General features: G+C 41.3%; 2 protein-coding genes across 2 annotated transcripts in view; one reads left to right on the forward strand and one right to left on the reverse strand.

Annotated features, from left to right (window-relative positions):
* Positions 1-19523, forward strand: part of LOC103385353 (calmodulin-binding transcription activator 1-like) — a 338769-nt gene extending 319246 nt beyond the window's left edge. Inside the window, 15 exon segments of the mRNA XM_025059482.1 lie at positions 4645-4752; positions 4879-4946; positions 5093-5289; positions 5389-5467; positions 6511-6859; positions 7231-7443; positions 7446-7699; positions 8055-8233; positions 8587-8830; positions 9667-9738; positions 10118-10138; positions 10292-10491; positions 11247-11321; positions 12091-12121; positions 14413-19523. Of these exon segments, the coding sequence (XP_024915250.1) occupies positions 4645-4752; positions 4879-4946; positions 5093-5289; positions 5389-5467; positions 6511-6859; positions 7231-7443; positions 7446-7699; positions 8055-8233; positions 8587-8830; positions 9667-9738; positions 10118-10138; positions 10292-10491; positions 11247-11321; positions 12091-12121; positions 14413-14445 (2123 nt within the window). The 3' untranslated portion in view covers positions 14446-19523.
* LOC103385331 (urotensin-2-like) lies at positions 17267-21061 on the reverse strand. The gene is made up of 4 exons (XM_008319189.3): positions 20862-21061; positions 20338-20463; positions 20126-20169; positions 17267-20035 (listed from the first exon to the last, which is right to left on the reverse strand). The coding sequence occupies exons 1-4, from the start codon at positions 20965-20967 to the stop codon at positions 19928-19930; spliced, it is 384 nt and encodes a 127-aa protein (XP_008317411.1). The 5' UTR covers positions 20968-21061; the 3' UTR covers positions 17267-19927.
* Between the last annotated feature and the right edge of the window lie 1757 nt (positions 21062-22818).

Below are 22818 nucleotides of genomic sequence, written 5' to 3' on the forward strand. Positions count from 1 at the left end.
CTTTTGTTTGAGTTGTTACATCATTTCTGAGAGCTTTACTACAGTTGGAAACCACCTGAGGTTTCTAAGACCTGCAGGTTTGGTCCATCACAAACTCATGACAAAACTTAGAGTGAAGGTGGCCACTCCAGCCACGCTCTACATACCGTAATCGAGCAGAGAGCTAAGTAGTTTAGAGTGGTAAATATAGAGAGCTTGTTTTCAAACAGTGCCACAACATTGAATCCAGCTGTCACAGCTATGTTAATGTCTCCTTTGATTTATTATTACTCTGTTTACAATGTTTAAATTAGGAAGGGAGAAAAAAAACAATAAGATGCAAATAAAGCCATTATCTGTGAGTTTGCAACAACGACAACGTTTATTAGACGCTATTGTTTTCCAGCTGTGCCTGTTTCTGCCAGATGGCCTGAGCTTTTTCTGTACAGAGTCGAGAAAAAAAAAAAAAAAGCAACCACACAGTCAGCACACAGAGACCAACGGAGGCTGTCCTCTGGTCTGTCTGCTGGAAAACACGTGAGACGTTGCCTAGATTGAGGAAAAATTATAATGTTCTCCCCTTTGGTTGGTTGACATAAACATAACTTAAGCCTGAGAAGAGCAGATTAAAGATGTCCTCCCACTCCTGGTATCAGACGTTCACTATGGGAATGTGTTTGGAAGGCATTCTAGGACAAGGGATGAGTGAAAAAATATTGTATCTGCACGGATTATAAATGAAGGAGCCGCGTTTTGGATCTGCAATGACAAAAAAACAGCTGCTTGACTAGATGTAAACATCTGCAGTTTCTGTAGCAAAATGTTTGTCCAAGAACGTGATTGCTGCTGTGCATGGATTTTGTATAACACAAATATTAATCAGTGTCTTGAAGGAGCTCTGGAGTTTTTTTTCTTTTGCCTTTCGCTGCCTCATAACCTTTACCAAACACTGAACTCTAGATAATGGGTCTGATAATAATCTCAATAAACAACCATCTCCTTTCTTTCATTATGCATATATGTCAACCGGTCCATGAGCTGCTGCCATGATCAGGGAATTATACAGGTCATATGGGAACAAGGCCATGAGATTGTGGTTGTGTGGGGTTTTTTTTTCTCTCATGAAGGGAACTCGTATCCTTTGGGGGGGGAGAAAAATAATAAGAAGCAACAGCAGTGAATTACCTGCTCAGCAGATGTGAGCATGTGTTTAATCATGCAAAGCGTATGTTGCACTGCTCCTGCTGTACGGTGTACCTTCAGCTGGAACTGAACTTGTGACTGTCCCTGTGCGTCAAAACCCGGGTGACATAGTGTCGTACGGTGTCAGCGGTCCGATAGCACCACGATGGCAAGACCAGAAAAGGAGTGCAGACAATGGGGTTGGGGGGTCCAGAAAAGGGGTGCAGACAATGGGGTTGGGGCGCGTTTAACTTGAGGGATCGACATAGTTGCTTCAGGGGGTCGCACAGGCTGAAAATAGCTCAAAAGGGTATGATTATGATTATACATGGTCCTGGCCCTTTTTTTTTAACTACAAGGACTCGTCAGAAAAAAAGGGAAATTCCCCATGAACTTTTAAAGGGTGACATTCCACAATATCCTAACATTTATGTACATTTATTTTATAATACTCAAATTGACTTTGCTAATTACTTATTATTTTACAAAAGAGCAGCGGAAAAGTCTGACAAACCTGTACAAGAATCAGTAAGTCGTCCTCGTCTTCTATGAGTCCGGGGGCACAGCTTGAAGTGTCAGCACCCCCTGCCTGGGGTGAGCATTAAAAGCAGGGGTGACAGGGTAATGAATGGGGAAGGGAGAAGCTGCCTTTTTGTTCAACTCTGACCATCAGAATTGGGATCCAGTGTGGTAAATGGCGGGGGTCACCAACACTGCAGGGAAGTCCTGCACCAGTCTGGACATCATGCTTTGCGTATAGACGCTTGTCCTTGGCACCAAGTGTTTACAAATACATGCTTAGGCCATCTGTTCAAATGAAAATAACTTATTTCTAAATACTTTATTCCCTCCTTTTGTATTTTTATATCCTATCCTATATCCATTTTTATATATTTGGGTAAAAAATGGCAACCAAGGCTACAAGTACAACAAATCAAAACTGATCTGCGATTTACAGAAACCTGTTCACGCTTTGGAAACCACTCGTGCGAAGTGCACATTTACAGTTAGCTACACAAATCATCAATGTTCAAAAGCTTCAATATATTTAATTATTTGAAGAAAAAAAAATGTCACACTCTAAACAAATGTGCGTGTGTGTGGCCACGTCTGCCACACGCCGTCACGAGGGAGTAAACCAGAATGTGGGAGGACTTTGGCGACGTCACACTGTTGTTACAGTTCTGTTTGGCTGCTCACCTTCCTAGTTTCTTCCCTCTTTCCTCCCACTCATCTCTTCCCCCATCCTCCCTCTGCAGTGGACGTGCATCGCATTTGGAGCAGCAGGCAGCAGGTGGAGATGACATCATCTGCACTGCAGCACACTGCAGCACTGGGTCTGAACAAAGACATGTCAGCCTGCCGCTAACTATGCCCTCTCTCCCCCGTCATCCCTCTGTCTACTTCTCTGGCCACCTGTAAGCTGGTGGGATAGGACGAGCATAACCTTAATACTGATGCCGTGCCCCGTGTCTGTCCTCTGAACCCACTCTTAACAAGAGATCCCGGTCTAAAGCAGGGTATCAACTCTTCACCTCAGCTGTCTGAGGAAGGATTTCCACCTAGGAAGAATCTTGGCATGTGACTGTCTTAATGTTAAAGTGATCTGCAGATTTGACAGAGCACTCACTTATGCAGTCTATAGCACCCAGAGGAATGGGAGGCAGAACCCTGAGTGTTGTCTTCTGAGTCCATTATTCACAGTGCAGCATTTTGCCGCTGACAGCGGTCATTTGCTGGGCAGTGGCATAATGTTTTTTTTTCTGTCCAATCATTACAGTTACTTGACCTCTTTTACAGTGGCTTATAGGAGGTTGGATTGTGACATTAGCTCTCCGTGGAGCGCTGAGCCGTGACTGCCAAGCGCAAATGTCACCGGGTCATGCTGTGAAGGCTCCCCACTTAGAGTCATTAGGTCCCTACCTACGCCATCAATGCTGAAAAGGCGAGTTGGGAAAGTGCATAAAAGCACAGAAAAGAAGATTTATGGACTCCATTTTCTTCATTGTTTGCCTTTCTCTCTTAATTTTTTTTTCTTGCTGGTATACTCGGTCCTTCTCCTCCCCTTCATCAATAAGCCAATAGCACGCTGGCAGGCCATACACACACAGCCATGTTCCTGTCGCCTAGTTACCGCTCGGCAGCAGGTTGCCACAGAAACGGCCTCATAGTGGCTAAATGGGGAATGCTAATGCAGTCTTCTGTACTCCCTGCTGCAGTGGTCTCTGTGTGCCCATCCCATTCCATGATCTGTACATAGCAGTCTCTGCATGTAAGTGTGTATCACACAAGGCTGTGGACATTCTTACAGGTCAGGACTCGTCATCCTGTCTTTAGGGTCTTTGTCAGCATTGCATCATCTGCCACATCTTCTTTTGGCAGCAAAAATAATTTTTGGTGTTAAAAAGTTGTTTTTTGTTGTTTTTGTTATTTTAATAATTCTTTTGGCAGCAAAAATAATTTTTGGTCTTAAAAAGTTGTTTTTTTGGGGGGGGGGTTTTAAAATAAATAATTATTTGTAGTGCTTCAAGTTATATTTTTGTTTATTGCATACTTTGCCCTCGAGTTAAGCAAAATGTTCTACATTTCCACTTGGAGAAGCAGATCAACTGCTGGCAAGTCTGACAAGTTAATGAGAGACAATGCATTTAACTATGTTGGCACAAGGTTAATGCAGCAGCCGCCTCTAAAATAACTCCTCTGTTCTGCCGTCCACCTTGACGTGTTCTACAGCCTTGATGTCAGGGACTCTCTGGAGGTCAAGCCGGTGATTGAATCATTACTTATTAGTTGTGTTGTCCAACAAATACACAGGCATAGAGAATCTTTGGTCATGAAGGGTTGCACTTAATCAGCTGTAGAGGACTGTCAGATGTACACACCCACCCATGGCCTGTCTAAAGCCCTGTGTGAAGGGGTGGACACATTCAGCTTGTCCCCACTCATTGCTCATTTGTTCGACCTGTGTCAGTGGGCTGTGGCTGGGCTTAAGTAGTTAAGGAGAGATGGCAGCAAGAGTTTTGGTGATGGACGCTATTAGCCAATGATTGATGGGCCTTGAAAGGTTATTTTTAGTTTAAGTCAATTGTTTATGATGAAGTTAATGATTAATGCTGGCGCCTGTCACTCAATTTCACGGGAGATTAATAGTTATTACTGGGATTTGCGTATGTTATTGTGAAAAAGGAAATTAAATTTTCATCACTGCAGTAGAACTACACAAATTGGTATAATGCATTTATGAAAGTGTTGTTTGGCTCGTGATTTTTAAGCCCTGAGCCACTGTGACATTCGATGCTGTTCTAAGCACTTTATGGTGCAGACCCTGAGATAATTTGTCTTGTCAGAACAAGGGATTGTTTGTGCTGGTTATAGCAAAGACGAATATCTCGCTTCTTTTCTTCCTATTCCTCGTTCTAAATGCTACTCGTCTGCTGACATTTCTTCTTCTTCCCTCTTTTCTGTGCCCCACTGTTTGTCCAGATAACCAGTTCAGAATGTCTATCCTGGAGCGCTTGGAGCAGATGGAGAGGAGGATGGCAGAGATGGCCAGCCACCAGCAGCCGAGCGGTGCAGGGAGTGGTGGAGCTGGTGGAGGAACAGGGGGCACGGGGGGAAGTGGAGGGGGAGGAGGAGGCGGCGGGGGAGGGGGGGGCGGGGGGGGAGGGGGGGGCGGGGGGGGAGGGGGGAGGGGGGGAAGGGGAGGGGGAGGAGGAGGAGGGGGGGGAGGTGGAGGGGGAGGAGGAGGAGGCGGTGGAGGTGGAGGCAACAACAGCCAGTCACAGGTAACAAACCACGTGCCGTTGTGTTGTACAAGCACGAGGCAGCACGCGACAAAACATCAGCAAATGGACCCAGGATTTGAGTTACGTTAGTTGTTAAAGGGGTTTTTAGAACAGCCAATAATGTCTTGTTCTGTTGTGTTTGGCAGTGTGTATCTGGCCAGATGCAAGCTGGCAGCTCCTTTGAAAGTCGTGTCGTGGTAGTCTGTGAGAAGATGATGAGCAGAGCTTGCTGGGCCAAGTCCAAACATTTAATCCACTCTAAGACCTTCAGAGGCATGACACTGCTTCACCTGGCCGCAGGCCAGGGCTATGCCACACTCATCCAGACACTAATCAAGTGGCGGTGAGAACAAAATACTCTGTAATGGTGCTTTGGTTTGTAATTGCCGTGTACCACACCAAATGGCAATGAGTTGCTAATTGTGTTCTCTCTTCCGTACAGTACTAAGCATGCTGATAGCATTGATTTGGAGTTGGAAGTGGACCCTCTGAATGTGGACCACTTCTCCTGCACACCCCTGGTAAGAAGTTAACATCATTCTACAAATGTTCACGTCATCTGGTAAACACACCCTAATAAACAACAGAAAACTTAAACATGGAACACTGGGAAGATCCCACAAGTAGATGCTGAACTGGTCGCACGTCAAGATGAATTCTAACAGAAGGAATCACCAAAGGTTTTGATCAAGTCAGGTTTTATAAGAACTGCTTGGTCCAAAACTACGTTCTCTGTCAGTATATGAACAATGTTTCTCAGGGGATGTAGGCAAGACCTTTACACCTGTTACCATACACAGCTGTAACATTGCAGAAATAAAAGAGGGAGATAAATAAAATCTTGTTGCTCAAAGGCCAAGAGTGGAAACTGCTACTAAATGTGCATGATCTTAAAATCCTTAGGTGGTATTCCATTAGAGATTGCCATGCTACCAAGATGGAAAAAGTCCCACGGGCCTAGGATTACTTTAGGAAATTATCAGTTAACTGAGTCTGCCATTACATCAAAAATGCCCCCTGAGAACTCCATTGATTTTCCAGCAGGACATTGCCAGGCTTTATTCTGTACATAATATATAAATGCCTTTGTAGAAAAAAAAGATTGCCCTGTGTTGCAGCTGCTACGTCTGCAAACTGGAGTTGTTTCCTTTTGGAAATGTTCAGAACAAAAGAATCCGACAAGAGCCCAGAGAGTGTTGAGCTGCAAATTTCCCACCTGCAAAACTGCAACTGTTGTTATCTTTTTTTTTTTAAAGATCTTTGTGTTTAAATAAAGCAGAGGGATGCTATGTGACTCACATAATCTGATAAACATGCCTGTTTGTTGAGTGGGTTGCATTTGTCTTTGTGTTTAAATAAAGCAGAGAGATGTTATGTGACTCACATAATCTGAATTTTCACAATTTCACAACTGAAGAAAAACACCTTATTGTGGCCTTAGTTCAAGTTTTAATTACATAAATTTCAGTTTAATTACCATTTTTAATCTTTAATTTATCTTTAAGAATTACTGTTAATCTCTTCCACGGTGTCTGCCGTCTCCTGCTGATCTGTTTCCATCCAGATGTGGGCGTGTGCACTGGGTCACTTGGAGGCAGCAGTGGTACTGTACAAATGGGACAGACGTGCCCTGGCTATCCCCGATTCTCTGGGACGTTTGCCCCTGTCAATTGCCCGTTCTCGTGGCCACACCAAATTGGCCGAATGTCTGGAGCAGCTACAGAGGGAAGAGCAGCAGGCGCCAGCCACTCTACCACCCTCCACCCGCATGTCTTTCTCCCCTGGCCCAGATGCCCCTACAACAGACAGCTGGATGGTCAACTGGGCGAATGACAGCGTAATGACCCCCAGCAGCAAGAAGGGAGGATCTGCCTCCACAACAACTACATCCAGTACCACCAGCCTAAATCCAGGTAGGATTCTTTGGAATTTTTTTTTTTTTTACACTTTTTGCACAATCAGTAACAACAACAATGTAAGGTCAACTGAATCTGAGGTTAAGTCAAAATGTTCTACTTTGAGTTCTGGGACATGTCTCTCTTCTCAACCTGCCTGTTTTTATTTGATCTAATTTTCTTCGATTTTGGGAAAGAAATAAAATGAATTGAATTATATATATAGGTTTGTACAGATTTAGAAAGTATTTTTAGGGCATAAAACCACAAAATAGTCAAGAGCTGTGTTTTGATTATTAAAATTTAAAAAATATTTGGCAGGTAGTTTTTTTGTCTGTTCCTGTATTTCAAAGCTAATGTCTGTCTTTTCATGTTTTGTTTTTTTTCAGACCTTAGAAGGCCCAGGTCAGAGCCATCGAACTACTACAGCAGTGAGGGTCAAAGGGACCTCCCTCTGGCTAAAAAACACAAACCTAACCCAGAGCTGTCTCAAACACGGCCAAACAAGGCCATGTCGGTTCCTTTAAGTCTGGAGCAGCAGCAATTCAATAAACTGTCCTCGAGCCCCAAGAGCCTGTCATTAGCAGGGATGAGTTCAGAAACGGTTCTGGAAGCTGCACAGGAGCAGTCAGATGGACCTCGAGAGACAGTTTCTCCAACAGTGGCTTAGGCAGGAAGACCCTGGGGGTCAGTGGAAGCAGCAGCTTGGGGAAGGAGAAACTGGTCAACCGGTTGCGCCAGCGCGAACAGCTAGGCATGCTTGTCATGTCTGACAGAGAAATGGCCGACACCGAACTCCTGTCTTATCGGGAAGATCTGGAGAACCACGATTGTCTGACACAGATGGATGACCTACAAGTGAGTGGATAAAGACTAAAAGCCTAAATGGACGGCAAATATGTAGAGCTGAGCAAATGCATTATTAAAGTGAGGATGTAGGTCCACAGCTGCCCTCAATCACTCAATTCTCTTTATTCAACAAAGTAAAAGGGCGAACTGTGATTTAAAACCTCCTTTTAAAGAGAGACACAGCTGACATTTTTTTAGCCGACATTTTTTAAAACCTCCTTTTAAAGAGAGACACAGCCGACATTTTTTTAAAGTTTAAAATTAAGCTGAATCAGTAGTACTTTAATGGTCCCCAAGGGGAAGTTATTGGTATGACAACATACACTTTAACACGGCAATACTTTTTCTTGTCTCAACAACGCAGGTCAACATGATGACTCTGGCCGAGCACATCATTGAAGCAACGCCGGAGAGGATCAAGAGGGAGAACTTTGCTGCTGTGGACTCTGTTCCTTTGGACACAACGGGTGTCAGCAACACCATGAACTGGCTGGCCAGCTACTTAGGAGATGTGGAACAGCTGCCAAGCATTATACACCTGAGGTGAGCAGCACCTTACGGTCTAAAACTGAAAGACCACTTTAAAATATTCTGTTCCATTAGGCAAAGCAGCAGGTTGTGACCTGGTCTGAAAGAAGAAAGAATCTGATGAAATTAGTTGCAGAAGTAGTGAAATAGATCTGTTGTTTTCATTAATCTATTTTTACTTTTTAACCTTTTGAATTATACTCTTCTATGTGTCTGAGTCACTTACTGTATAAGACATTTGCAGCAAATCATTTAATCCCATTTGATCTCAGTAAGCGTGAGTGCAGTTGTAAAGTATCTCTCTGGTGGGTTCTACATATATATCTGTAGTAAAAAAGGTCAAAACATTCTTTTCCTTGTTTTCTCAGATCTCTTTATAATGAACCACTCACTCCAACATCCAATCCCAGTCTCAGTCCTGGAGGGTCACCACTGAGAGAAGGTCCTCTGGAAAGATCTGCACTGCCCTCCCCAGCTGACTGGAGTGAGTTCATCAATGCCTCTAACAGCAAGGTGGAACGAGACCTGGCCCAGCTGACTCTTTCAGACCCAGAGCAGAGAGAGCTGTACGAGGCAGCTCGCCTCGTCCAAACTGCCTTCCGCAAGTACAAGGTACAGGCCTGGCGCCTTGTGTTGTGTGCACTGAAGCCCATCAATACAGGGCCATGTCGTTTGGGTCACAGTTGTTGTACGGTTTTGTTTTGCGATTTAAGGAATTCGCCTTTGGTTTGGTTCCAGGCTGTGGAGCTGTGATTTAGGCAGTAGAGTTCATGGTTGCAATACAGTTCATCAACATGTGGTGATATACTTTTTCTAATCATGCTTTAATATTATTGCCATTTCCTGTCCTTATTTGTCTCATTCTCTGTTTCTCTGTTGATATACATGTGACAACAAAAGAAAAGACATGCAAACTTGTCCCTGTGGTTTCAGCATGGGAACGTGGCTTGAGCAGAGCATGGCCTTGCTTAAAGGAACGATGCATTTTTCCCTTCTGTCCCAGATAGACTGTTAAGTTTGTGTACTCTCTGTGTCCTGTCACTCGTAGTCGTTTGGAACTTGCACATGCCTGTTTTACGACTAGCATTCCACTCACTTTTCCTCTCCCTCTGCCTGTTTTCATTCTCAAACTTGCTCCCCACCCACAGAGCAACATAAGTTTGACAATTATCATCAAAAAATATATTTTGCTGTTGTGTACAATTATCTGTTGTGTCATCTGATGCTGAGGTAGACCTTTGGCTCTCTATTCCCTACGGGTCTACCTCTCCTACCTCACTGCTCAAGTGGGGGGGGCGGTGCACCAGACGTGGTCTCTTTCCAGGTTGGCATTTAGCTGCCTGCCACCAGGAGACCTCAGCAAGACTTGAAAGAGCAACTGATTTCCTGTGTAGTGATAACCAGGTCTTACCCTGGCCTCTGACCTATTCCACTCTACTCTTCAACAGGGACGGCCGCTCCGAGAGCAACAGGAAGTAGCTGCTGCTGTTATTCAACGTTGCTACAAGAAATATAAACAGGTAGGCATCGGAAAGAATTGCTAAAGATAAAAACTCAACAAACAGGTAGGCATCGGAAAGAGTTGCTAAAGATAAAAACAATTACAGGTAGGCATCGGAAAGAGTTGCTAAGGATAAAAACTCAACAGTCCTTAGGGATGTAACAATGCACTCAACTCACAATATGATATGATTGATGATTTTTGCAACAATACGATATGATTGATGATTTTTGATGTGCACAATTCGTTTTTACTTCAACAGTTTTTAATCGATTCACAATGCATGGTTACATCCCTAACGATCATACAAATCTGTTCTACTTGAGCAATTTCACTACGATGATCAGTTGAGAATGTCAACGTATAATTCACATCCTATCCCTTCTTTTGTTTACAAGCTAACATGGATAGCATTGAAGGTAACGCTACTATATAACAGGCAGCACAATTCTGTACACAACGTTAGACTGCAGACACATTCTAAAATGATCCCTCGTGATTATAAGAGAATCCAAAGAAAAGTAAAACACCTTCTTTTCTTTTTTTTGTTTGTTTTTGTTTCTTGCCAACAGTATGCACTTTATAAGAAGATGACGCAGGCCGCCATCCTTATCCAGAGTAAATTTCGCAGCTACCATGAGCAGAAGAAGTTCCAGCAGAGTAGGAGGGCTGCTGTGCTTATTCAGCAATATTACCGCAGCTACAAGGAGTTTGGGAGGCAGAAGCCACACCACCGTGGGGCAGCTGCTGCTCTAGTGCAGCACAAACTGAGGTAGATTCTGTGCCACAAATTAAGGCCATGCACTGAAATAACTTATCGAGCTAGAAACAGTAGGTCAGAGACAGTAGCAGTTTATCATGCTGCCAACTACAAAATTAATAGCAGTTGTTATATTATTGGTCTTTGGGTTTGAAGAGACATAGTTCTAGATCACAAACAGAACCTGGAGAATTCCAGAAATGATGAATAGTCAGCACTTGTTTTCGCTTTTTAAATAATAAGATATTGTCATCTTTTAAAAAATGAACGACGATTTAATCAGTCCAGATCAGATCAGAGAAGTTTGATTAGAATTGATTCAGCTCAGTTGTTATTGGCCACGTCACAGGTGGAAGGCGGCGAAAGGAAGATTCATTCATCATTGGTATAATTATAAATAATGAAGAGCAGGTTTTTAGTATAATTATAAATAATGAAGAGCAGGTTATGAATCGACAGGCACAGAGTTTTAATTATTGTTGGTTAGAGAGGGAAGGTCGAGAAGTTCAAAGTCAAATTAAACCAAATTAAACCCTCCTACATTTTACAAGGTTCCAACAGTTTTGAATTGTTTTCCTAGTGTGAATTTGATGATACGTTCCAAAAATGTATGAAGTCCATTATGCATTTGAGACTAAATTTTTAATAGTGTAGTACAATAATTTAAGCAACAAATCAGTGCCATAAAGTGGGACATAATGAATTCATGCCAGTATTCAATCTACAGACAGTGTGACACCGGTACCTGATTTATGGTGTTTTCACAGAGCCAGTCTGCTAACAAAGAGGCAAGATCAAGCAGCCAGGAAGATCATGAGGTTCCTACGTCGGTGCCGCCACAGGTAAAACCCCAACATGAACCCATTAACACTAACACACACAAACACGCAGTGAATAACACAGGCAAAATCAGGCTTTAATGGGTTATAGTTCAGGGATCAACAACCTTTTTTTAAAATGAGAGCTTCTTGATTGATACAGACTTCCTGAATGATTGAAGTCCCTTATTTGTCTGGGGAAATTCACAGTGTGAGTCTTTGCAAACCAGGAGGCGCCATTAAGTATATGGTTCTTCTTGGGCACAAACCCAGAACCTTCTCATGTAAGGCAGATGTTTAAGACAGGCATGATAACCACTACACTATAGAACCACTAATAGATAAATAATATTAATTAAAAAAAATGCTTCTCCATCAAGTTCTCGGAAGTACAGTAGCAGACCATTGTCACAGCACCAGCACTGATTCAAATTTTTTTGACCCTCATGTTGACTATTATTAGAACATTCTCCATGGGCACCTTAGGTAGTCCGTGCGTGCTACCAGGTGCCCCCAGGCACCACTCTGGGTGACACTTGGGTTAGTTTATATTCAGATTAATAGTGAGACGTGACTTATATTATTCATAATAATCATATTTCACATGTGCTCTTTGTTCAGTGTAATTTGTGTTTATTTGATAGATTGGCTGCTTAGAAATGTCCCCCTAATAACTAGGTTACACCTCCCTCCACTCACTGTATTTGGCGCTCACCTGTACTCACCCCCTCCCCCACAGTGCCTACTGTGTGTGCTAATAGCTGTCTGGTATTGTTTTGCTGTTTATGCCAAGCCCCTTGATGGACCATAGACTGTTCAAGCGGGTGAGTGCAGCCTCAGCACCTCAATTCGTCTCCTCTCTCTCCCTCTCTCTCTCTCTCTTCCTCTTTCCCACCTCTCCCTCACACTCTCATACTCTTTTGTTTTTTTTATTTTCTTCCACTTACCCTGTTTGTTTCATACCCACCTTTCTCCTGCTCAGTTTTCTCACCCACAGTCTCCAAAAGTACGGTTCCTCAAGTCTCGGCCTTTGCATTCTTTAATTCCTCTCCTTGTTCTGTTTTTTGTTTTTTTGTCTTTTTCCCTCTCACCCCTCTTTCTCTGCCTCACCTCAACTCCCTCTCTCAACCTACCTCCTTTATTTATCACTGTTGCTTGATGCCTGCTTGCATGAAAGCTGCCAACTGGAGCCACAGGTGGACTGAAAAGCTCTGATTAAGGGCTCTCTCAAACTAACCCAATGCTTCTGAATGACGATGCCACTGCAACACGTAACAGGCAGACGTTCTGACTGTCCTAATCTTTGTCTCTTTCTCCTCAGAAATTCTTTTAACTGATGATTGTCTCGTTATTTCATTTTGCCTTTTTTTTGGTCGTGTGTTGTTTTCCAGGTGCCCAGTGTAAAAAAAACAGGAGGCTTTTGTTTATCTCGTATTCTGCTGCATGTCAATAAGGAACTTGCTTTTCTTACTGTAGGCATGCTCTGAGCCTGCTGTTTCTTGAGTAGTCTGTCTGTCTGCCTGACTGGCTTTTTTGTCCTTTTTCTAGCCAATCAAAACGACTGACAGGGGAAATGATCCCTGTCATTTCCATTGAACAAAGTTTTATCAAAACTGCTGAATGTCTGTGTTTGACTGAACAAGTTTAAACTGACAAAAAGGGTGTTTTATATTTTCAAATATTTGACACAGTTGCGTGTTGGATTCATTTCCCTGTGTTTGTGTTCACAATTCTTTGTTTTAGGTGGTGGAGGTGGTTAGTGTTCCAACACAAGAACCGAGTGGAACTCTTTAGTGCTTTATGTTAGAAATCTGTGATGACAAACAATAGATTTTTTTCCACAGGTAAAAAACACAAAGCTTTATTGGATCTCTGAGGAGTTCATCAGTTTAGCATTGAATGTGTTTGCGTACTTGGTATTATGGGAACATTGTAGATTTTGGGACACTTTTCATGGTGTGGACATTTCGTAGGTCACCAAGGGGGTAAGAGGGTTTTTCTGTTCAAGATTTAGTTCAAAGTTACAATTACAATTTTGTTCATATTTGAGCGGCGAGGGTGGGAATGCTATATGAATGTGGAGTTCTTCCAAATCACCTAGTGTTATGTGTGTGTACTACACCACACATTAAGACATCAAGCATGCAGCTTGTCTGGATTTGAGAAGATTTTGGGACTTTTTTTTTTTTTTGTTTCGTTTTAAATGACAATTTTGTAAGTGGACCCTTTTGGACAATTGATGTTGAAGAGACTGGAGCAGTTTTTTTTAGTTTCAATGTTTAACTTATTATCTCTCACCAGTCCTTTTGAAAATGATATTGATCTGATCATGCAGGGATGCTATTCAAGAAGCAGATTTTTATTTGTAGACACAACACAATTGGTCTTGTGTATTTAATTTATCAATGGAACAGCATCATTTTGGCTTCACTTAATAGCACCAAAGGAGCAGAACCTTTTTTGGTGCTTATTCAACACCATAGCTCTGCCAGGCCTTGGAATCTGAATATCATCAGAATAAGGGTTTAAACCTAAGTCCACGGTCTTCTGTACATCTGCGGTCTCCCTGTTTCATGACACAGTGATGTCATTTATTATTTTATTATTATTTATTTCAGTGATTTAGTTTTGTGCTAATTTTTTTTTTTTTTTTTTGCAGATTTCTTCAGGTACCAATTACTTTAAAATGTTGTTTATGTTTAGCATTTATGTGCTTGTTAAACCTTTTAAGTGAATTAGAAACTATGGATATTCTGTCCAGTCTACCAACTAAATTATTTCAACCCTAACCCTCACACTGCCCTGACAATGGATGTTTAAAATTTGCATTGTAGAAAATTAGTAAGGAAATGTTTATGATTTATCAAGAATAATTACAATGGAATTTAGCCATTTTATGTAAATATATATGTGTGACTATGCTTATGATTCTCATCAATAAATCTATATTTTTTTTCTTTCACTTCTTTTCACAGAGCAGCTGTTGTTCCTGTTGAATTAAATGAATTGATGCTGTTGTGAAGTCTGTGCTGAGCCTGTGTGTGTCTTGACAAGCTGACTACTTCATTAATGTCTACTGTATTCACTGACACGTCTCTGTCTGTCTGTGTTCCAGGGCGAAAGAATTGAAAAGGGCCAGGGAACATGAGACCCCGCAGAGGAGCCCCCTCACGATGTGACATCACTCTCCTGACTCCTCCTTTCTTTTTCATTTGTACCTGAGACATTTTACAACAGAAATTGAAAAAAAAAACACATCAATGCAAGCACTGCATTTATTACTACTTCTACAGTGTTCCATTGACAACTTCTACATGTACAACAATTTTTTTTTTTTTTTTCCACATCCTTTGTTTCCACTGACTTGATGTTTGTCAGCGAACGGCAACTTCTACGGGACGTGAATAAACTCTAAAGGGACGGGGTGTAGGAAGGGGATGCAAAACATTTGCTTCTTGGCATTTTTTGCACTTTTTTTTTGCGGCTTTTTTTCTCTTTATGAATATGAAGACATGAAGAACGATGAAGCAAGCAAACCCCGAGTGGGTCCATCAGGTGTGAGGACCTGGAGAGAGACGTAAACATATGGCTGCTGTAAAAGATCTCAGAGGACAGACATTTGAAAAAACAAAACAAAAAAAAAACTTGTTTTTTGTTTTTTAATGAGATAAATTACACCCAGTTCTATTTGTCTGCTGTAGACGACATAATATTGAATTTAGATCCATAGTTCCTCCTGTCTTACCGTACTCTGCCCGGAGTGTCCACACGGGCGGAGCTACAGATGAATGTAGTCAGGGTTCAAACATGCAAATGAAAACCGGAGGATCTTTTTTCTTGACATTTCCTTAAAAAAAAAAGAGTCCACTATCCTTTCATAATGTCTTTTTATTACTTGAATTGTTCTCCACAATGTCAGACTGTACTTGTTTCATCACGTCAAAATGTATTGATGATCTATATCTTCAGATTCTACGTTGTTGGATCCTGCATGAAACGGCAAAACGTTTTGCTTCTGTGCTTAAGGTCTCGTCTCTCTCTCAGCCGAGTTATTTATTTATTTTTATTTTTTTAAATGTGTCTTCTCCATTTTATCCTCCATAGGTTTTTACCATTCCCAGTGTTGTCCATTTTTAAATAGATTGTTCCTCTGAAGAGAAATTGCCTATTTTGTGTTGTAGTCGTTCTGGTCATGCAGGTTATTACTGTTCTTTTTAAATGAACTTCAGAGCCTGTGAAGGCTTTTGAGGGGAAGATCACATACATTGCCTTGACGTCTTAGAGATTCTTTGAGGGGTCCCTAAGCTTGTCCCAAAATAGGGGTTTGACAAATCCATATTTTTGACAATTGAGCGATTTCTGTATATAACGGAGGCTGAAGTACGTAGGAAAAACATTTACCCAAAAAAATGGGATTGTATTTTAGAAATATATTATTTTATTCATTAAAAATGGATAAAAACAGGTACGAGACAAAAACAGAATATTTGTATAGTTTTCTTTGAATGCCTAAAAAGTATGGTTGTATTGTTTGTATATAGTGTAAATACCTGAGATAAAATGAGTAATGTGCATGAAAAGTATGAACAAAGCTAAAGGGGAAAAATACAACAAAAGCAGTAGTGGCTATGCTCTGTAAAATGAAAAATATTTCACTATTAGAGTATTTTATTTTATTTTGATTGTTCTTGAGAAGAACATTTTTGCTAAAGCATGATAATAATGCAATATGAAAATGAAAAAAAATCATATTTAGATTTAGGAGAAGACTGCAAAGTTATCTTTAAGGTACAGTTATGTTTGTTGGGTTTCTGTTTGTTTGTTTATTTGGTTGTTTGTTTGTTTGTTGTTTACTTTGGGCTACCAAGAAAATTTTCCAATGGTGCCAAGGTATGTGAATGCTATATAACTTAAGAAAGTAATTAAGTTCATATTTTTTGCTGAACAGATAATCGTACAGTGACATACACTTTAGCACTAAAGATCACAACTTGACTGATCGATCGATCGATCAGTAAGGTACACAGTTTGCAGAGGTAGTCATACTCGAGCAGAGTGCATTTAAGCCTATTGTGTCTCTCCGTTCATTCCCACAAACAACAAACCATTTGCTATTATTAAGTCTGCCATAGAAATGTTGGGGATTTATTTTCGTTGTCATTGCAAATTGAATGTGATGTGTTTCAGGGGTACGGTGTCTGATCTTAAAGATTGTAAAAGTCAGCCTTGTCCTCGCCGTCCCGTCGTATAAAACCATCCACGTTATGACTTCCTGTCATTGAAAAAGATTGAATTCACCTCCTGAAATGTTGCAGCAGACGCTGATTTACAGCCCCCTCTGTGGTGAAAGGGTGACCACACTTTACTAAGACAATGTGTTTTAACGAAAACAAAAACCCGCTTCGTTCAAGGCTGCCAGGATTTATTATACCTTGAATTCCAAAAGAGAAAAAAAAAATAATCAAAGATGTTAATTTAAAAACATGTAGCGACCGTGCGTGACTGGGCTTCTTGTTCTAGCAGCTGAAAAAAAAAGAACAGTAGGTGCTAAAAAAAAAAAACAGAAAAGAAAAGCATCCACAGGTGATTTTTGCATCAGTGCAGGTTCAATAAGCTGAGGTGGTTTTAAAATACTGGTGTCATTCATAACATGAGACAAAAACAGCGTGTCTGGTTCAAAGCGTTTTGACTGAACTTTATACAAAATGTAAAAATCTGAGAGAAATCTTTAACGAGCTGCCAGTTCAGTGGTGCCTGTCCAGTCTCTGTGGAATTCCTTCAATGTGTTTGGATTTAAAGTGACAATATTTTACGATTCAACCAAGTGCCACTTGAAATCTTTTTTTTTTTTTTAATTATTCCTCTGACTGAATTGTTGACATGTTTGTTGAGTGACATTTCTACATTTTGTTTTTCCTTTGACTTACTGTTTGTAGCTCATTTGATATGTGAAAACTTGTTTTTTTTTGTTTTTTTTTCTTGAGTGTTTAAGTAGAAAGTGCCTATCCATATCCTGATAACACCAAGCCAATGTCAGACTGCATTCAATGTACCTAAGGTTGTGATGGATTTGAGAAAGCATAAGTCATTCACATACGATCACCTTCACATTACACTCCTTGAAGCCACACAATATTCCCTCCTCCTCGCGCCAGTATCAGTGCAGTACTCCAGCTCTTCAACAAGCCTGGCTTTGTTTTAAAAAAAAAAAAATTTTTTTTTTTCTGTTCTGTACTGGGACAGCTTGTTAAAGTTCACTTTAATAACGCCACTACTGGGATTTGTTGCCTTGCATTCGTCCTCAAACTCTGTGGTTAGAATGCACAGCTAATGCAATGTCCTGGCAAAAACGGAGACGGATTTATTATGCTTGCATGGGTAAAATAGTTAACAGGGTGACAGAACTGCACCTAAAGCATGCTTCTTTTCCTAGAAACGGTAGTCAGATAGACTCATTAAAACTCTAAAACAATGAACGCTCGGTAGACGTGTCACAGAAGTCAGGACGGAGAGAGGGCGCGTGACCGGAGGGCACAGGCCAGAGGTCGGTACTCAGTGCATGGGGACAGGACTGTTTTAAGGCGTTTCCTTTAGTTTCCTCGTTTACTTTAGAATTGACGAGCGGGTCCCAACCTGGAACAGGAACAAATGGAAAAAAAAAAAGTTTCAGACTGATGAACGTACGTTAACATACGGTACAAGGTATCTCTAACAAGTATGCACTAGGTGACGTATGTCATACACACACACACACAGATGCACAAGAAAACACAGCACACATGCAGATTGGTGAAAGGCGTCGGCTTTTACGAGGACACTCAGCAGTGTTGCTCTTCTCTGGGGCTGAGGGACTTGATCACCTCTTTATGTATTTCACTCAGGGTGCCAAAATGTGGTGAAGGAAACAGAGCATGACGAGCAATTCACAGAAGAATAGGCCGAGAGTGGAAAAGGGGGAAAAAAATCATTCAGCGATGCTTTCAGGTGAAGAATCTAGGGCAGACAGATTCACCGCTGTGATGCAGAAGTCTTTAAGGTGATTGAATATGAAATCTAATCAATGTCCTCCATGTGGTTTAACATTATAGACTCTGCTGGAGCACAGAGAGAGAGAGAAAGAAAAAAAAAAACAAAGTTCAGTTATATACAGCTCATTAGGATAAATGATTTGACATCCTTTCGTGGAAGCCTGTCAAATCCTAGCATAAATCTGGCCCCTTCTTCAGGCCTGCAATCTAACTAAGTGACAAAGTGTAGAGGATATTTAAGATTAAGAGCATAATTGTACAAAAAAAAAAGTTCACCTGTAAATCTTGTTTTACTGCCATTTTTGAATGGGATGACAGGTTAGCTCAAAGGCTCTTTGCAATTGCATACAGTATTACCAGTCTCAAGGTGTTCTGTGAAATGGTCTGGGAGTCTACCTTTCCTCCTCCCCTCCAATACCCCCCCACCCCACACCACCCCCGCTGCCACCCCCAAGCACCCAAACCAGAGAGAGGCAGGCGGCATTAGGGCAACAGAACAGAAATGGTTTTACAATGTATTCCACTCGTGGACACAGAGCAATAACGAATTTTTTTTTTGTGGAGACCTATAGACTTAGTGAAGTTTAAAAACGATTGGACACATGTAGTCGACTTATTCTTATGCAAATGCCAGTATTGCAAGACAAGCATTCAGTAGTTTATGGACAGCAATTATACGGCACCCTTTACCGAACTGCACGTTTTCATCAAATCCAAACCAAGAAGAAGAAAAAAAACAAACAAACCCTGCTTTAGTAGAAAGTCACGGGTCCTCAACACTTTGCATGTGAACTAGTGTTAGATCTATTTTTCCTCTCCTCTTTAGCTGTCTTTCTCTCTGTCTTTCCCTGTTATGTGACCCAATTTTTCTCCACTCCCTAACCCCGCCCCCCCACACCCACACCCTCCAAATGTTCATCTCCTCTCGGTTCTCCCTAATGTGTTTTGCTTTCCTCCTTTTTATTACCCCTTTCTTGTTTGTAAGTTTTATTTTTGTAATTGTGCATGTACAAGCGTCACTGACTTGATGGAAATGTAAAAAAACAAAACAAAATAACAAAAAAAAAAAAGATTTCAGCTGCTGAAGCCATGCAAAATGTTTTGAATTGCCCTTAAAATATGGAAGTGTTTTCTGAATGCTTTATATTCTTTCTGCTGTAAAATAATAAAAAAAAAAACAAAAAAATGAAGAAAACTCGATGACCATGTTTGGAATGTCTTTTTGTTTCCTCTTTTACTTTTTAGAGACTAACGTGCTGCTGTTTTTAGCAACCGGTTCGTTACAAGAAAAGTCAAATCCAATTTTTATAATCCATGTTTTATTTTTTTTTTGTTCGACATTCAACACTGTGTAACCTTTGACACTTACATTTTTAAGTCGTTTTGTCAAACATTACACAAAGAAGGAACTGAAAGACGTGTGTGTGTAGAGTTTCACACAGCAAAAAAAAAGGATTCTTAATAAATCCTCTTAATTTCCATGAAATGTGTGTCAATCATACCTGCTTATCTACGCCAGTGTGTGTGAGTAAATGTTTGACCGGGCTGTTGTTCTAGTGCGACCCCTGCCTCTTGTGTCTGGCATTAACAGCTGTTTGAGTTTTAGACGCAGTACTTCCAGAAACACTCGGAGTTCCCCGTCCTCTTCCTCAGCTGCTTCCTGATGCCGAAGGCGAATGGGTTCAGGAGACTTTGCTTCTCCAGCAGAACCTGAAACAAGAGCTGAGGTGTTGAAGATGAACATCATTTGACATTATTGATTTTTTTATTTTATTTCTTGTACTACTGTTTTTACTCTACCTCTCTTTTCATCCCCCGAGGAAACAGTCCTGTGGTTCTGACACCTGAGAGAACAGAGAACACGACGACATTAGCGCGAGCAGTTTAGGCGGCAACGGCTCGACGAGCAAACTGTGAGACGATCTGCAAAATGTGCTCTGAAAATGAACTGTTATTCCATGTGTGACTGTATGTACATTTGCTTTTCTTTCTGCATTTTAAACTTTCCTCACCATCTCTGTTGATCTCTCCAGATATTAAAGTGGAATATTTGAGATCGGCTCCGTCCTGAGATGGAAATATTCGCTCGGAAAGAGAGAGATCATCCAGCGTTCCTAAGGCCCGCTCTTCTACTGATGCTGGTAGGAAACGATTAAAGGGGGGCAGAGGGGGACACCATAATTCAATAACACACCTCTGACAGGTACATAATGGACTACATGAAATCGCGATGTAATTAATTACGTTGAATGACGAAATAACACCAACAAGTTGTCAACTCGTCCCGCAAATTATTCGTCATTTTTCTCCAATACTCCCTAAAATGTATTTCAGTCGGTGAGCAGGGAAATGTAGCAGCACTTTTCCATTTCACAGTGACGAGTCAGTGTTCAACTCCTGAGACTTTAATTACTTTTCTGTCTCCGTCAGGACACTGCTTCACAAATTAAACTTTAGTACCAAACCTTCTAATCAAGCAGCCGTTGGTAAATAACTATAAATAACCGCCGTAATTAAGACGTAATGTTCCACTCACCGGGTCCCGGATAGGTCATCTCTGCAGATTCTGTGATTGGATGGGCCAGCAGTTGACCAGATGCCGCCAGCAGAAAAGTCCAGGACAGGAGACAGGAGCACTTCATCTCTGTTGTCGGACGTGACTCTGATACCAGCGAGGGCTCCAAGGTGAAAAGGCGACTCGTACCTCCTCTGTGGATTCCACCTAGTTTTTATACTTTTAGCCCTAGCCCCCCCCCACACACACACACCTCCCACGAACCACACACTTCCGTTGGCCACGACGACCATCAGCAGTGTCCACCGTCTCTCTCATAAATCAGCGGAGAGTCACAGGTGAATTATAGGATGAATAAAAAGGCCAGTGTCGTGGCCCAGGCACCAAGGGCACAGGGGTGTTTTTACCAGCTCCTCTAGCTTTATTGCCTGTTTTGTTACCGACTTTGTAAATGAATCAACGCAGATGTTTCTTCTGTCAGCAGCCGGGAACAGGTGGATAACCTGGAGACAAATGACCGGGGGTTTTGACGCCACTGTTTCATTAAAGTCGCGGTGCATTTCACACTTCCTCATTCAACACACATTGTGGAAAAATATTTCCACGACTGCAGTCACACACGCGGCCACACCGGTGTCCAGGAAATCAGTGGAAACGCTCCAGGTCCAGGAGGCCTTGTAGTTTAGAAGCAGTGCTGACATTCTGACCGTTCAGACTTTTTCTTTGGGTCATTGAATCAGCCTGATGCATTCAGGTACAGTACATTTAGACTGGCTTGTTTTGTGAGACATTAGACGAGGGTAAGTTCTTAGTTGAACTGCAATATTTCCTTCTTTCAATAAATATGTAAACTTGGGAAGAATCTGGCGATACATCGCAATACAGGTGCAATAACGATTCAATACATTGCGATATTTTGCAGAATACGATATATTGAGGGTTTTTTTAATGTAATTGTAGGAAAACTGTCAGTATAGTAAACTCAGAATCAGAACAGAGGGAATCACTAGAGAAGAAATCAAATCAAAATAAAATGAACCTATAACGTCATGAATGTTTGACTGCTAATTGTCACATGCGGTGCTGTTTTCCTTTGTCTTGCAGTAAAGGCCGGGGAACAGCTGGAGACATTTATAAACAACCTTCATTTTCTACCTGCGACTAAAATTTGTATATTTATTGAAAGTGTGGCGTCAATTGTCCTGCTGTACTATGGTAATGAGAGCCAATGGAGCGTCAGTGACATTTCAATTTATGGTCAGGAGGCCGGACAGTCTATTAAGTGAAGCTGCGCATCATGAAAAGCTATTAGGATTTATATTCTCTATTAGCCGAAGCCCTGCTACCAATCCCAAATTATTCCATCCTTACGATAAATGCTCTCTCCGCACGCACAGAGTTCATCCTGCCGTACGAGGGATGATTTACACATTTTTACCCCACAGGAAATGGAACCTGTGAATGTTCCAGTAAGCGATTCTGCAAAAAGTCTGACTTAACTTTTGAGGTATTACTTTACTTTTCTTTTTTTTTTTTTTTTGGTAACTTAAAACTGCAAGTCAGCTTTCTGTGAGAAATGGACAACATCCATTTTTAGCAATTGTTCTCTAACTTAGTCTGAAGGATTCGCTGCCTGAGGAAGATTCACTGTTAACAAAGGACAAAGACTGTGTCTCTATCTGTCTATATTGTCTCTCTGTCTGCCAATATGTATTGATATTTAGTTAAAAAATTACAGCTTTTGTTTGTTAGCATTTTACCCCGACTATTGAAATCCTTACCTTAACTACTGTATAATTTGACCCTAATTCTAATCCTAACTCCGATCTGAAATTTAAACATCACAATTCCCTCTCCCTTTAAAATGTCCCCATAAGACAAAGTGTCCCAAAACACTGTCCCCACAACTATAGCTTTACTAAGACATCACACACACACATGCTGACATTTGGATTAGGCTGCTGCTTTAACATTTACA

This window comes from Cynoglossus semilaevis, chromosome 10 (genome assembly GCF_000523025.1).
Source record: "Cynoglossus semilaevis isolate Cse_v1.0 chromosome 10, Cse_v1.0, whole genome shotgun sequence".
NCBI classification, from domain to species: domain Eukaryota; kingdom Metazoa; phylum Chordata; class Actinopteri; order Pleuronectiformes; family Cynoglossidae; genus Cynoglossus; species Cynoglossus semilaevis.